This window comes from Oncorhynchus mykiss, chromosome 24 (assembly GCF_013265735.2).
Source record: "Oncorhynchus mykiss isolate Arlee chromosome 24, USDA_OmykA_1.1, whole genome shotgun sequence".
Classification (NCBI taxonomy): Eukaryota; Metazoa; Chordata; class Actinopteri; order Salmoniformes; family Salmonidae; genus Oncorhynchus; species Oncorhynchus mykiss.
In genome coordinates, this window is record NC_048588.1 from 30,353,558 (window position 1) to 30,368,956 (window position 15,399).

General features: G+C 43.8%; 2 protein-coding genes across 2 annotated transcripts in view; both read right to left on the minus strand.

Annotated features, from left to right (window-relative positions):
• LOC110503155 (von Willebrand factor A domain-containing protein 5A) overlaps positions 1–5,660 on the minus strand; it is a 46,896-nt gene extending 41,236 nt beyond the window's left edge. Inside the window, exon 1 of the mRNA XM_036961293.1 lies at positions 5,518–5,660. The gene's annotated coding sequence lies outside the window, so the exon portion shown is untranslated. The remainder of the gene's footprint in view (positions 1–5,517) is intronic.
• A 3,396-nt stretch (positions 5,661–9,056) lies between these two features.
• Positions 9,057–15,399, minus strand: part of LOC110503154 (von Willebrand factor A domain-containing protein 5A) — a 39,342-nt gene continuing 32,999 nt past the window's right edge. The window contains exons 11-18 of the mRNA XM_036961292.1: positions 14,276–14,390; positions 13,975–14,133; positions 13,673–13,776; positions 12,398–12,648; positions 11,848–12,024; positions 10,940–11,097; positions 9,885–10,008; positions 9,057–9,612 (exon numbers count right to left, since the gene is read on the minus strand). Coding sequence (XP_036817187.1) covers positions 9,533–9,612; positions 9,885–10,008; positions 10,940–11,097; positions 11,848–12,024; positions 12,398–12,648; positions 13,673–13,776; positions 13,975–14,133; positions 14,276–14,390 — 1,168 coding nt within the window. The 3' untranslated portion in view covers positions 9,057–9,532. The remainder of the gene's footprint in view (positions 9,613–9,884; positions 10,009–10,939; positions 11,098–11,847; positions 12,025–12,397; positions 12,649–13,672; positions 13,777–13,974; positions 14,134–14,275; positions 14,391–15,399) is intronic.

Consider the following 15,399-nt stretch of genomic DNA (forward strand, 5'->3'; position numbering starts at 1 on the left):
AAAGGCAGCCACAGAATGCAACTACTGACAGTAAGATAAGGGCCATTGGAGAGGTGTATCTAACCATGATGGTCATGCTCCATAACTGCTGGTTGCTGATAAATACACACACACACACACATGCATATGAACACACACACACACAAGGTACCGTGGTGGCAGGGTAGCCTAGTGGTTAGAGAGTTGGACTAGTAACCAGAACGTTTCAAACCCCAGAGCTGACAAGGTACTGTTGTTCTGCCCCTGAACAAGGCAGTTAACCCACTGTTCCTAGGCCGTCATTGAAAATAAGAATTTGTTCTTAACTGACTTGCCTGGTTAAATAAAGGTAAAATAAAATAAAGAATATTGCTTTGTCAGGTAATCCAGTATTGGTCTTCCCAGAACACATTTCCTCATACAACAGTTGCATTGTGTAAAAAGGACATAACCATGCCTGAATTTCTTGTGAACAATAAACAATGAAATGATCACAGCAGCTTGACACAATAATGTTAATTTCTGTCCAGTGTCCATCCTGTGTAACCTCTGGTTGAAGTAGTCATAGAGATCCTATTCAATTGTTCCATTTAGGTTCTCTCCCTGTTTCAGAAGTTTCATACTAATTACACGTTTATGGGCAAGGGGTGAATGTAGTTCTTCTACCGGCTGTATTTTTCTTGTTTTGCCCAGAGCATTAAAGTATAAGAATTTAAACTACCATCGGTTGGCAAAACATTGGCATGATAGACATGTCACAATTGTTGTCTCTTGCTGTAAGCACATTTGGTTTTGTCATGGCTGCTCGGGTTGGGGGCAACTGTAGCACAGTATTCAAATGATCCCGAGCCAAGCAGCCACATTATGAAAACAGTAAGTGATTTAAACTTTAAGATGGTATGAATTATACAAATAATAACTTTAAATAGCCTTCGGGTCCTGTGGAGTAGGTTACTGTACCACCAAGTACATGTTGCTCTGTCCAGAGTACCCCTGAAGTAATCGCTCATGTGCATGTAACCAGTTAGCCTACGGTCTCATGAGTCTTCTCAAGTACCCCCTATGGATAGGCCAAATACCCTCAGGGGTCCTAGTACCCCAGGTTGGGAAACACTACTGTAGACTGCCAAATAAATTGCAAACAGATATTATCTGGGAAGCATCAGATGACTCAAAATGTTTTGAGGAACAAAACAGCCATGCAGAAACAGGGGGTATAACTGTAAATATTGGTTACGAACATAACTCTCTCTTAATTAGAGATACTACCCCCCTACTTTTTTCAATTTCCACCTGAAGACATTCCCCAAATCTAACTGCCTGTAGCTCTGGCCCAGAAGCAAGGATATGCATATTCTTGGTACCATTTGAAAGAAAACACTCTTGAAGTTTGTGTAACTGTGAATTGAATGTAGGAGAATTTAACACAATAGATCTGGTTTAGATAATACAATGAATAAAAACATACGTTTTTTTTTTTATTGTTGTATCTTCATCTTCATCTTTAAAATGAACAAGATAAAACAAACATTCAGATAGGATGATGGGGACAATTTCAGTGAAAAACATAAGAGGGCAACAGTACTTGTGCAAACTTTCAGAATGATAACTTCCAAAATGAGTGTGCTACATGACATTTATCAAGAAGTCACCCAGGAGTCCCACACAAGTAGCCCAAATGTACCCAAGTGGCCAAATTGGTGAAGGTATACATTTTGAAACAAATAACTATATACAAAATGCCAAAATGGTATTCTAACACACAACCCCCCAAAAAATGGAGAAAAAAACATGTGGGAAAAAAATATGAAGAAAAAAATACACTGCTCAAAAAAATGAAGGGAACACTAAAATAACACATCCTAGATCTGAATGAATGAAATATTCTTATTAAATACTTTTTTCTTTACATAGTTGAATGTGCTGACAACAAAATCACACAAAAATTATCAATGGAAATCAAATTTATCAACCCATGGAGGTCTGGATTTGGAGTCACACTCAAAATTAAAGTGGAAAACCACACTACAGGCTGATCCAACTTTGATGTAATGTCCTTAAAACAAGTCAAAATGAGGCTCAGTAGTGTGTGTGGCCTCCACGTGCCTGTATGACCTCCCTACAACGCCTGGGCATGATCCTGATGAGGTGGCGGATGGTCTCCTGAGGGATCTCCTCCCAGACCTGGACTAAAGCATCCGCCAACTCCTGGACAGTCTGTGGTGCAATGTGGCATTGGTGGATGGAGCGAGACATGATGTCCCAGATGTGCTCAATTGGATTCAGGTCTGGGGAACGGGCAAGCCAGTCCATAGCATCAATGCCTTCCTCTTGCAGGAACTGCTGACACACTCCAGCCACATGAGGTCTAGCATTGTCTTGCATTAGGAGGAACCCAGGGCAAACCGCACCAGCATATGGTCTCACAAGGGGTCTGAGGATCTCATCTCGGTACCTAATGGCAGTCAGGCTACCTCTGGCGAACATATGGAGGGCTGTGCGGCCCCCCAAAGAAATGCCACCCCACACCATGACTGACCCACTGCCAAACCGGTCATGCTGGAGGATGTTGCAGGAAGCAGAACGTTCACCACAGCGTCTCCAGACTCTGTCACGTCTGTCACATGTGCTCAGTGTGAATCTGCTTTCATCTGTGAAGAGCACAGGGCGCCTGTGGCGAATTTGCCAATCTTGGTGTTCTCTGGCAAATGCCAAACTTCCTGCACAGTGTTGGGCTGTAAGCACAACCCCCACCTGTGGACGTCGGGCCCTCATACCACCCTCATGGAGTCTGTTTCTGACCATTTGAGCAGACACATGCACATTTGTGGACTGCTGGAGATCATTTTGCAGGGCTCTGGCAGTGCTCCTCCTGCTCCTCCTTGCACAAAGGCAGAGGTAGCGGTCCTGCTGCTGGGTTGTTGCCCTCCTACGGCCTCCTCCACGTCTCCTGATGTACTGGCCTGTCTCCTGGTAGCGCCTCCATGCTCTGGACACCACGCTGACAGACACAGCAAACCTTCTTGCCACAGCTCGCATTGATGTGCCATCCTGGATGAGCTGCACTACCTGAGCCACTTGAGACGGAGTCTACAACCCACACATGCTACCACTAGAGTGAAAGCACCGCCAGCATTCAAAAGTGACCAAAACATTAGCCAGGAAGCATAGGAACTGAGAAGTGGTCTGTGGTTACCACCTGCAGAACCACTCCTTTATTGGGGGTGTCTTGCTAATTGCCTATAATTTCCACCTGTTGTCTACTCCATTTGCACAACAGCATGTGACATTTATTGTCAATCAGTTTTGCTTCCTAAGTGGACAGTTTGATTTCACAGAAGTGTGATTGACTTGGAGTTACATTGTGTTGTTTAAGTGTTCCCTTTATTTTTTTGAGCAGTGTATATACACATTTACAAAATAACATGGGTAACTGTTTACACACTTTCAATATTTGGAAGACCCTCAGTCCTCTATCAAATCAAATGTATTTATATAGCCCTTTGTACATCAGCTAATATCTCAAAGTGCTGTACAGAAACCCAGCCTAAAACCCCAGACAGCAAGCAATGCAGGTGTAGAAGCACAGTGGCTAGGAAAAACTCCCTAGAAAGAACAAAACCTAGGAAGAAACCTAGAGGAACCAGGCTATGAGGGGTGGCCAGTCCTCTTCTGGCTGTTCCGGGTGGAGATTATAACAGAACATGGCCAAGATTTTCAAACGTTCATAGATGACCAGTCAAATAATAATAATCACAGTAGTTGTAGAGGATGCAACAGGACAGCACCTCAAGAGTAAATATGAACAGTTTAGGGTTCCATAGCCACAGGCAGAACAGTTGAAACTGGAACAGCAGCAAGGCCATGTGGACTGGGGACAGCAAGGAGTCATCATGCCAGGTAGTCCTGACGCATGGTCCTAGGGCTCAGGTCCTCCGAGAGAGAGAATTAGAGAGAGCATACTTAAATTCACACAGGACACCGGATAAAACAGAAGTACTCCAGATATAACAAACTAACCCTAGCCCCCCTGACAAACTACTGCAGCATAAATACTGGAGGCTGAGACACAAGGGGTCAGGAGACAATGTGGCCCCATCCGATGAGACCCCTGGACAGGGCCAAACAGGAAGGATATATCACCCACTTTGCCAAAGCTCTATACAATATTGTGCTGCTGAGGTATAATAAACAGATATCGATATATATAGATATGAGTACAGGGAACATAAGGTTGAATATATTATTATAGACATGCTACATATACAGTCTCTTATATTATGACATTTCAGCTAGATCTACTGTCTCTATTATATTATGACAGATCAGCTAGATCTACTGTCTTTATTATATTACAACATTTCACTTTGGCCATTGTTGTGGGCCTGTCCTCCCCTCAACAGCCTCAAATAGGCTATTTCATGTCACAAATAATATATTATTAATTTCAAACAACAGCATTAGAAGAACTTACCAGACCAAAACGGTGACATTGTTCCTCTTCTGCAGGCACGTTACAGATTATACACAGTGGCTACAACGGTGTCCTCTCAGTTCAAAAAAATATTCCTCCACTTGGGAATCGCTAAATGAATCGTCCTACAACAATCTGTCTCACTTTTCCGATCAATTTCTTCTAAAATTGTGTGTACATCTGTATATCTAGACTTAGATTTAGCTTTCCCTGACTTAGTCGCCATACTGATTGATATATAAACAGCTGGATCTGTGCGTTTACCAAAACAACGCTGTGCGTAAAATGCGTAGCTCCTTCCTGAATAAAACTTCAATAGCGAATGACTCTCTTTACGCTGGAGTTTACGACATGGGACTACCTCATGAAGCTGGTTGAGAGAATGCCAAGAGTGTGCAAAGCTGTCATTAAGGCAAAGGGTGGCTACTATGAAGAATCTAAAGTATATTTTGATTTGTTTAACACTTTGTTTACTACTTGATTCCACATGTGTTATTTCATAGTTTTGATGTCTTCACTCTTATTCCAAAATGTAGAAAATAGTAAAAATAAAGAAACCCTTGGGGTTTAGGGTTTGGCCAGGGGTAGGCCGTCACAGTAAATAAGAATTTGTTCTTAACTGACTTGCCTAGTTAAATAAAAGGTTAAATATTGTTTTTAATCTAAAAAAAATGCTAGAATGTGGTAATCCCACTAGTTCGTGCTTGGCTCGGCCCACCTCGTTCGGACTCCGGACTCTTTAATAACAAAACGCCCCATCCAGAAGACGCCGCCTTCCAATGACTTACGTGTAATGTAATGGAACTTCATGATCAATGTCTTGTCACACCCTGACTGCGCCTATTCTAGCAAGCTAAACCTCCATAAAATAAGGACAATGCGATACTGTATGTTGATATCGAATGGCTATTTATAACGTATATTGGCCACCAACAATAATAAGCAAAGTAGGCTAAGGGCCATTTCAGTGATGTCTGATAACTTTTTCATTTTTTTTTTACAACTCAACGCTGTCACATAATACGCTAGTCATCCCCAAACGAAGCTGCTCTGTAACGTATTACCTTGAAATGTGTGATAGGCTGGTTTTCAATGATTGCTTTTTACTGGTCCTCGTGATAAAATCCCTCCGTTTCTACTTTCCTTTAGAAATAATATATGAAGAGGTTACTTCGTCCTGGTTTATAAAGGCAAACGCCAATAGTAATCGTTGTGCATTCAACCCATTGGCCAGTGTTCATTGTCACGCCTACTATCTTATTTGCTATTGGTGATCTGACAGTGTGAACGATATTACAGTTTTTCTCAGTCGCTTTGATGCATTTCTTAGATCAAAAGTGCAATTCTTGATACTACTTGTACAAATTCCAAATCATCTAGTCACTTGTGCACATCATTAAAGCAATTTCTTATTCCTTTGAACAAATTGCAATTGATAATGTACAAGTGTCAGCTTTTTTTCCACATTATCAATTGCTCATGTCATGTTGATCAAAATATAGTCGATGGTTCTCTGTTGAATAGTCTTACCCCTGAAAACATCTAGGCATTAGTTCCTTGCATAAGCCATTACATGCTAAATTGTTGAACTATTTGTCATAAACTGTCAAGCATAGTTTTACACATTTCTATTAGACCATTTGTACAAAAACGTGAACTGATGAATCGTGCAGGTGAAATTGACCCTCACTCATGAAGGAATGTAAAGTGTTAGTTCAACGAACAATAAACCAGTTGTCTAAATTGCTCAAAGGTGCATCTCATGAAGAATCAATTGGCAAGCATATATAGACAGACCACAACACAGAGTTGCAATTTTCCAATAATGGATGGACCAGGAAACGAACAGGGTCAACAGCCAAGAGGAGGAAGAAGGGGAGCAAGGATGCGTGGTGGAAGGCAAAACAGAGGAAGAGGCAGAAGAGGACATAGGCGCATATCTGATGACATAAGGGCCACTATTGTAGACCATGTTGTCAATCATGGCCTTACAATGGCTGAGGCGGGTCAAAGGGTGCAGCCGAATATTGGGAGATCAACCGTGTCCTCAATAGTTCAAACGTTTCGAAGAGAGAACAGGTCTGTCCACCAATGTACAGTGCACTGTTACTGTATATAAGCAGTATACAGTATACTTCCTACAATGCTTCATATTACAGTAGTCCACTTGTATTTCACAGCATACAGAAATATACTCTATACAGATACATACTGCACCTTACATGCACAGACCTGTATGTTTTACAGTAAAATGTGTGTTCGCATAGTTTTTGTCTATGTGAAAGTGTGCGATGCATCACTGCATTTTTCCCCACATAGGACTGCAAGATTACCTCAAACCGGTGGCAGAGGACGCCTTTTCACACCTCAACAGGAGGCTATTTGCACTATGGTCCGAGCAAACAATGCCAAGAGACTCAGGGAAATGCAAAGGACCATTATAGAAGACAACGATGTCTTTGAAAACATCCATACGGTTAGCATCTCAACCATCGACAGGGTGCTGCATAGAAACCAGATGAGTGTGAAACAGCTGTACCGCGCAGCCAGTTTGGGTTCCGTGTACCATTCCAAAGGAATGAGGACAGAGTTAAGGAGCTACGGTACCAGTATGTACAGGTAAAACATAGTGATACATAGTACAGTAAGCATAAACTGCACACATGTGGAAGGAACATGCAATATATGTACATTTTATGTCACTCTTCCTTACCAAAACAAATTCAACTGTGTGTTCTGGGATATAGCGTATAATGGAGTTGGAATCAAGTGAACCCTCTCACAACTTTGTATACGTGGATGAGGCTGGCTTCAACCTGACCAAATGCAGAAGGCGGGGTCGGAACATCATCGATCACAGAGCTACTGTGGATTTGCCAGGCCAACGGGGAGAAAAAATCACCATGTGTGCTGCTATTTCGGAGCATGGTGTCCTAACCCATATCCCCCTTATAGGGCCATACAACACCCAGCATCTACTCAACTTTTTAGAGACTCTCTACAGGGCTCTCATCCCTGATGATGAGAGGGGTCTGTTTAGAGAGGATTTGCCAAAGTATGTGGTCATTTGTGATAATGTGAGTTTCCATCAATCAAACATCATAAGGCAATGGTTTGTGACCCACCCGAGGATGCTCATAGAATTTCTCCCACCTTATTCACCATTCCTTAACCCAAATGAGGAGTTATTTTCAGCATGGAGGTGGAAGGTGTACGATCGTCAGCCACACACACAGATGACCCTGCTGGCTGCAATGGATGCAGCATGTGAGGACATCACAGTAGAGGCCTGCAGAGGATGGATAAGGCATTCCAAAAGATTCTTTCCACATTGCATTGGAAGGGAAAATATCCGGTGTGATGTGGATGAGAATATGTGGGCCGACAGACAGGAACGTCTGGACGTGTAGAGACAGCACAACAGTGCTGCGGGCAAAGTTGTGCCTTAGGGGTGGTTTCCTGTGTTTCTTTCTAATTTAGTTTTTTTTTTCCTTTGTGCCCCTTGGGTTGTCCAGTCTCTTTCAATCAATAACCCACATACAGTACTATGTAAATAGTACTGTTGAAATTGATATATGCCATAGAAGTGCAGCCTTGTGCATTTTCAATACAGTAACTGTCATCCAAACTGTAGCTTAAGTTTACATCAGGTAATACTGTCAAAGTACACAGTTACATTGACAACATGCCTAAACATTGTGACGACCTTGTTCGTGAACAATGACTAAATGACATATCATTCTGATGACACTGACATGATCATTGGCATGAATATTTACTTTTGAGAGATGTACTAAGGATTTTTAGTGACTGACTAGCTTTAGAAACATATCTATTGTATATTGCAGTTTGTACAAATTGTTCTGAGAAATGCACTTATTATTTTGCACATGTGAGAAATGCACCAAAGCGACTGAGAACTGTAACATCGGGGAAGTTTCCCTGCATCTCCAGGGGGGTTCAGGGGCCTAAATAAAACATCCAGTGTCATTGTGTGTGTGTGTTGACAGGGGCTGTTGCCTGGGTGGCAGGAGCAGACTGACGAATGACTGTCAGCAGGCTATATTTAGAGTCTACAACACAGAGCCAATTAAAGTCCTGAAGTAGCAGTAAATAAACTACACAAGAAGATGCTGTGTGTGATCAATTAAATATTCTGTGAGTTGGGACCGCAAGCATGACCCAGACGGACACATAGACGGGTGGTCTGAGGATATCCAGTCTGTCCGCTGGGTAGCCAACATAGTATGTCTCTGTGAATAATTCTGCCTTCAATTATCATAACACACTGACCTATATTCAACGTGGTCTTCTAGCCTCTACTCTTCTTCATCAGGAGTTACCGAACACTACTGGAGATCCATTGGAGGTGCAGGTTTCTGTTCCAGCCCAGCTAACACCCCTTACTCATTTAATCAAGGTCCTGATGAGAGGATGATGTGTAGGACTTATTAACCGGGTGTGTTATAGCAAGGCTGGAACAAAAGCCTGTACACCCAGTGGCTCTCCAGGAGGGGTTGGCTACTCCTGATCTAGGTTCCATGAAGAAGGAACAGAGGTTGGTGTCATTAATAAAATAGATGAAATGACCAATCAACATGTAGAATATCATTGATTTTATAGGACAGTGGTAAAATATGAGGAAATGCATGAATATAGACAGTGTTACATGATCACACAGTAAAGGCACTCGGAAAGGCACTCATCTAGCTTTCCATTTTACCAAGCATTTTGGATAGTGATGACAAGTACAGTTAACACATTGTTTCCAGTAGCCTATTGAATTGATAACCAAAGCAAAGTCTGACAAGTATAGCTGTATATGTAATACATAGATTCATGTTGATATGTTAATAACAACCAATACATTGAGATACATAAGTGCCCCTACATTAAATGACAGTAGGCTAATATAGGTGAGAGGTTGATAATTAGGCTTGTTCAGACCGGGACAGTAGCTAGTTCCACCATGTTGCTTTGAGGAGGGGACCAGGAGCAGGTTGGGTTGTGTGTATATCTGACCCCAGGCAGAGTAGCAGGAGCGTGGGGGACAGAGAGAGGACAGGCAGTGTGAACCTCTCAGAGCCCCAATGTGTCTTTCTGCACCTGGCAACCCAAAAGGGTGTTTCCAGCCTGGACACACTCGGACACACTGGCCGCTGAAACACACATCACCAGGACAGGTATCATGAGAGATATTGTGGAATCATGGGGACAAGGGTGGGCAAAATGTATCCTCAAACACTTGTTAGAAGACAAAATACCACCAACATTGTATTGTGAATGATTGATTATACTCACAATAGAGAGATTAAGTAATAGAGTGGATCCCAACCAGGAAATTGCTTTCACCGAAACAATTTATTTCCAATCAGGTTAGATGAAGGCCAACATTTTAGATGCCAGGACTATGAGAGTGAGCTATAGCTACCTTTCTGAGCCTGGATCCATGATACTGCCTTCAAGGCCAGAAACTGCCACTCCTCCTGAGCCTCCATCTTGAACCCATAGAGCCATACCAGGGCTAGAACCGTGGCCCACACCTCCTGGTCCACCTGAGAGAGAGAGAACAGAACAGAAAGACAGACGGGGAGAGAGAGACAGACCGACAGACAGACAGACAGACAGACAGACAGACAGACAGACAGAGAGAGCGACAGACAGAGAGAGCGACAGACAGAGAGAGCGACAGACAGAGAGAGAGAGCGACAGACAGACAGACAGACAGAGCGACAGACAGACAGACAGAGCGACAGACAGACAGACAGAGCGACAGACAGACAGACAGAGCGACAGACAGACAGAGAGAGAGAGAGCGACAGACAGACAGAGAGAGAGCGACAGACAGACAGACAGAGAGAGAGCGACAGACAGACAGAGAGAGAGCGACAGACAGACAGAGAGAGAGCGACAGACAGACAGACAGACAGACAGACAGACAGACAGACAGACAGACAGACAGACAGACAGACAGACAGAGGAGAGAGAGAGACAGAGAGCGACAGACAGACAGAGAGCGACAGACAGACAGACAGACAGACAGACAGACAGACAGACAGACAGACAGACAGACAGACAGACAGACAGACAGACAGACAGAGAGAGAGCGACAGACAGACAGAGAGCGACAGACAGACACACAGACAGAGAGCGACAGAGACAGAGCGACAGACAGACAGAGAGCGACAGACAGACAGACAGACAGACAGACAGACAGACAGACAGACAGACAGACAGACAGACACACAGACAGAAAAAGAGAGTAAGGGAAAGAGAACGAGAGAGATGATGAGAAAGAGAGGAAACAGGCAGAAGATAAGGATACTGAGACATGGGAATCATGGTGAGATTCAGTTCAATGGTCATCATGCCGTTGTCCAGAGCTGATGGTCATTCTACAGAATATACGTGCAGATAGTCTGTGTGAGTGCAGAGTCTTGCAGCACTCTCATATTGCTGAGTCTCAGTTTATTTCTGTGGACCTACCGGTGCAGGCTTTGGCTTGGCCACTTCCTCCTCAGTCTTCCCCAGTACCTCAGCCAACGCTGCCTCCAGGACCCAGGAACCAGAGGCCTTCTGGAGGGAGATCAGCTGGAGGAGAGGGTCCTTCACAGGATTAGAGGATGTGGCTGGACAGTCTAAGTCTGATGGGACAGGACAACAAATAGTCAGAACGGTGACAACTGACCAAAACGTTTTTTATCTAATACCTAAACATTATAGCACCAGTGGCTAACTGGGTCACCCAAACCCAAACCCTAAAAACAGTGGTAAAGTCCTTGTACTGGGCTTGAGTAATACAATCACAATAAATGGATATGCTTTGGGGAGTATCAAACTGTGTTACCTGTTATTCACATGGGAATTGTACTTGAAATGAGGTTAACACAGATATTAACCCTTTGCAAGAGTCTTGGTCACAGTCTAATAATTCAGGTCTCCAAACCAGAAAACTAATGTAAATGGGTAATGTTTGTTTTGTACATTCCCATCCACAAAAAAGTCTATCAATAGCAGATCATAATTCAATATTACAATTCAATACCCAAAATAATTCAACATTTACAATGTTCTTTCCAACATTTCTGTAAAAGCCATGATGTGAAAAGGAAAAAAATATAGAAAATGTGTATTGTCAATTCCGGATATTGTCAAATGTAATTATTATTTGAATTGAACCTGAAATGAATAAAGACATGTAGTTTCATCTAAACATGCAGCCTTTAAACATGAACCCATCAGATCACAATCTAAATACAAATGAACAGGGATCGTATTAACAGGGTTCAGTCAAAATATGATTAACTCATAATAGTGATAGGAAGCATATTGAAATAGAGGCATGAGCATGAGTCATGCAATTTGTTTCATAACCAAATAGACTGAGTGCTGACCAGATCTTCGACGCTCAGATCTTGGACTCCTTCTCTTTCTGCCATACATTGGCCTTGATCCTTGTAATAATCTTTGACCTTGATCAGCTTGGACATCGAAATTCATCTTTTTGGGCATAGACGTGTACACAGCCGCACCATACACCGTCCTCCTGGACAGGGAGGTTTTAAACAATGCTGAGAAAGAAACACACAGGTCACTGGGTTACAAACAAAGGAAAACACACAGAACACATTTATAACTAAACACTGAGGCTTACATGTGCAGAGGGCACAGTTTGTGACACTGCAGCTCGGGTTACCACTTATTTATTTGGGGCAGCAGGGAACCTAGTGGTTAGAGCGTAAACGAAAGATCGAATCCCCGAGCTGACAAGGTAAAAATCTGTCGTTCTGCCCCTGAACAAGGCAGTTAACCCACTGTTCCTAGGCCGTCATTGTAAATAAGAATTTGTTCTTAACTGACTTGCCTATTTAAATAAAATGTAAACATATTTATACATATATTTTGTGCTGTTTACACAATATCTGCATAAAATAATTTCCTTACACCGACGCTGTTGTTTCACAGACACACACACACTTGGCGTGGGGACTTGTCTGAGTAGCATTGGTCCTTGCACAGCCTCTCCATCTACTTTGTGGACAGCGATGAAGGCAGTAAAGACACTGCTCACTCCTGATTGGACACTGAGCTCTACCACCTTCTCATGCACTCCCTTCTTCTTCCCATCCCCCTGTCTCTCTTCCATCTCCAGGGAGCGGATCAGGGTTCGAGCCCCCAGCCTGTGGATGGTCAGTCTGGAGAGGAGGGATGGAGAGATTAAGATGGTGGAGTGGGGGAGAGAAGGGATAGAGAGATTAAGATGTTGGAGTGGGGGAGAGGAAGGATAGAGAGATTAAGATGTTGGAGTGGGGGAGAGAAGGGATAGAGAGATTAAGATGGTGGAGTGGGGGAGAGGAGGGATAGAGAGATTAAGATGGTGGAGTGGGGGAGAGAAGGGATAGAGAGATTAAGATGGTGGAGTGGGGGAGAGAAGGGATAGAGAGATTAAGATGGTGGAGTGGGGGAGAGGAGGGATAGAGAGATTAAGATGGTGGAGTGGGGGAGAGAAGGATAGAGAGATTAAGATGGTGGAGTGTGGGAGAGAAGGGATAGAGAGATTAAGATGGTGGAGTGTGGGAGAGAAGGGATAGAGAGATTAAGATGGTGGAGTGGGGGAGAGGAGGGATAGAGAGATTAAGATGGTGGAGTGGGGGAGAGGAGGGATAGAGAGATTAAGATGGTGGAGTGGGGGAGAGGAGGGATAGAGAGATTAAGATGGTGGAGTGGGGGAGAGGAGGGATAGAGAGATTAAGATGGTGGAGTGTGGGAGAGGAGGGATAGAGAGATTAAGATGTTGGAGTGGGGGAGAGAAGGGATAGAGAGATTAAGATGGTGGAGTGGGGGAGAGGAGGGATAGAGAGATTAAGATGGTGGAGTGGGGGAGAGGAGGGATAGAGAGATTAAGATGGTGGAGTGGGGGAGAGGAGGGATAGAGAGATTAAGATGGTGGAGTGGGGGAGAGGAGGGATAGAGAGATTAAGATGGTGGAGTGGGGGAGAGGAGGGATAGAGAGATTAAGAGGGGAGGATTGATGATGGGATGGGGGTACCTACTAAATGTATCAAATCATACAACATAGATGAAATGCATTAGTAGTGCTGGCACTGTTTCTGTTAATGGAGCGTCATGGCAGTCTTGTCTGTAAGTGGTGGCACATTCCCTTAATGTATCTGACCAAGGCATGCACACCGTAAACAGTAAAAACAGTGCTGTTTTTACCCAGTGTCTTCTGCAGGCTTGAGACTGAAGCTCAGCTGGTTCTCAACAGGCTGCTCAGCCAGGCTGTACTTCACTGTCACTGAGCCCTCTGTGTCCCCTGAGCTCTGAGATAAGGAGATAGGGAAAGAGAAAGACAGAGAGACAGAACGATATAGAGAGAAAACAAGGAAATATGGGGTTGAGTGAAACACGTGGACCTTGACCAAACAAATAGTTATGACCTTTCCAGTGCCCTTTGAACATTGACATACTGTATGTTAAACAATATCAACACTCATAACAGGAGAAGGCAGAGCCCTAACCTTCCCAGTGAGCTGGGCATACAGCAGTGCCCTTTGACCCTGGAAGAGCACTCTGATTGGTGGAGACAGAGGGGTGACAGACACCCCCTTTGGGACATTCCACTTGACTGAGATGTCCACCACAGCCGGCTGCAGGGCAAACCGGAGGGACTGCATCACCTGAGGGAGGGAGGGAAGAGGGAGAGAGAAGAAGCGGTAGAGAGAAGAAGGCAGGTGATGAAAACACATTTCTAACCAATACAGCCCTCTTTACATATGCACACACACACTTTCCCACCCTCTTACCCTCTCACTCTCTTACTTTGGGCTGCATCCTGTCCTGTCCTGTGATAAACTGTGCGTGCCCTCCGCCCTGCTTGGCCACCCCAGAGATGAGAGCAGAGCTGGCCCCCTCTCCAATCCCAAAGGAGAAGCACCTGGCAGGGACACACCCAGGGAAACAGTATTATTGTTGTTGTCAAATACCAAAATAAGGCTATCAAACAAATCACTGGTATCGTTTTCTTGTGCCTGTGGGCTGACTGAATTAAAACATAACTGTACAGGAAGAATCATCAATACAGAAGCTTTTGTTTTCTCACAGGGGTGAAAAACCCCTAACCTACATAATCTCCCACACTGCTGCCCACAACCAGATTGGATAGGTTTACATTAGATTAAGTTTAACAATTAATATTTTGAGTCAAAAAGACCAGTGGTTAGAACCTTGTAGACAAAGATGGCTTTACTTTCCAGACAGGTGCAATGGCCTCTGTAACAAACTCTATTGAAACCCTTTAGAGTTCCCAATGTTTGAAAATATTTTCACATGACCATCCCCTTTTATATTTTTCCACATATTCGGTATTAATGCAAAAATAATGATTTCCGCCACAAATACCAGTAGCGACCCTGTGTTTATAAATGTGGATATCATCTTTACCACTGCAGCATGTTTTGTGGCAAAGTGGATGCCACGCAGGGCTACGGGCCAGCAAGGTGAGCTGCGCTCCCTCTCCCTGCCCGTCTCATTACACTACGAGCCGGTTGGAGACAATGATCAGCAAGAGGAAATCTGATTTTCACGTGCAGCTTGGAAGGGACATTGCTCACTACCCTCCCCTGCGCCCAATAAAAACACAACTACCCTCCCCTATGCCCAATAACAAAAAACACAACCCTCCCCTGCACCCAATAAAAACACCACTACCCTCCCCTGCACCCAATAAAAACACCACTACCTCCCCTGCACCCAATAAAAACACCACAACCCTCCACTACGCCCAATAAAAACACAAATACCCTCCCCTACGCCCAATAAAAACACCACAACCCTCCACTACGCCCAATAAAAACACCAATACCCTCCCCTACGCCCAATAAAAACACCACTACCCTCCCCTACGCCCAATAAAAACACCACTACCCTCCCCTACGCCCAATAAA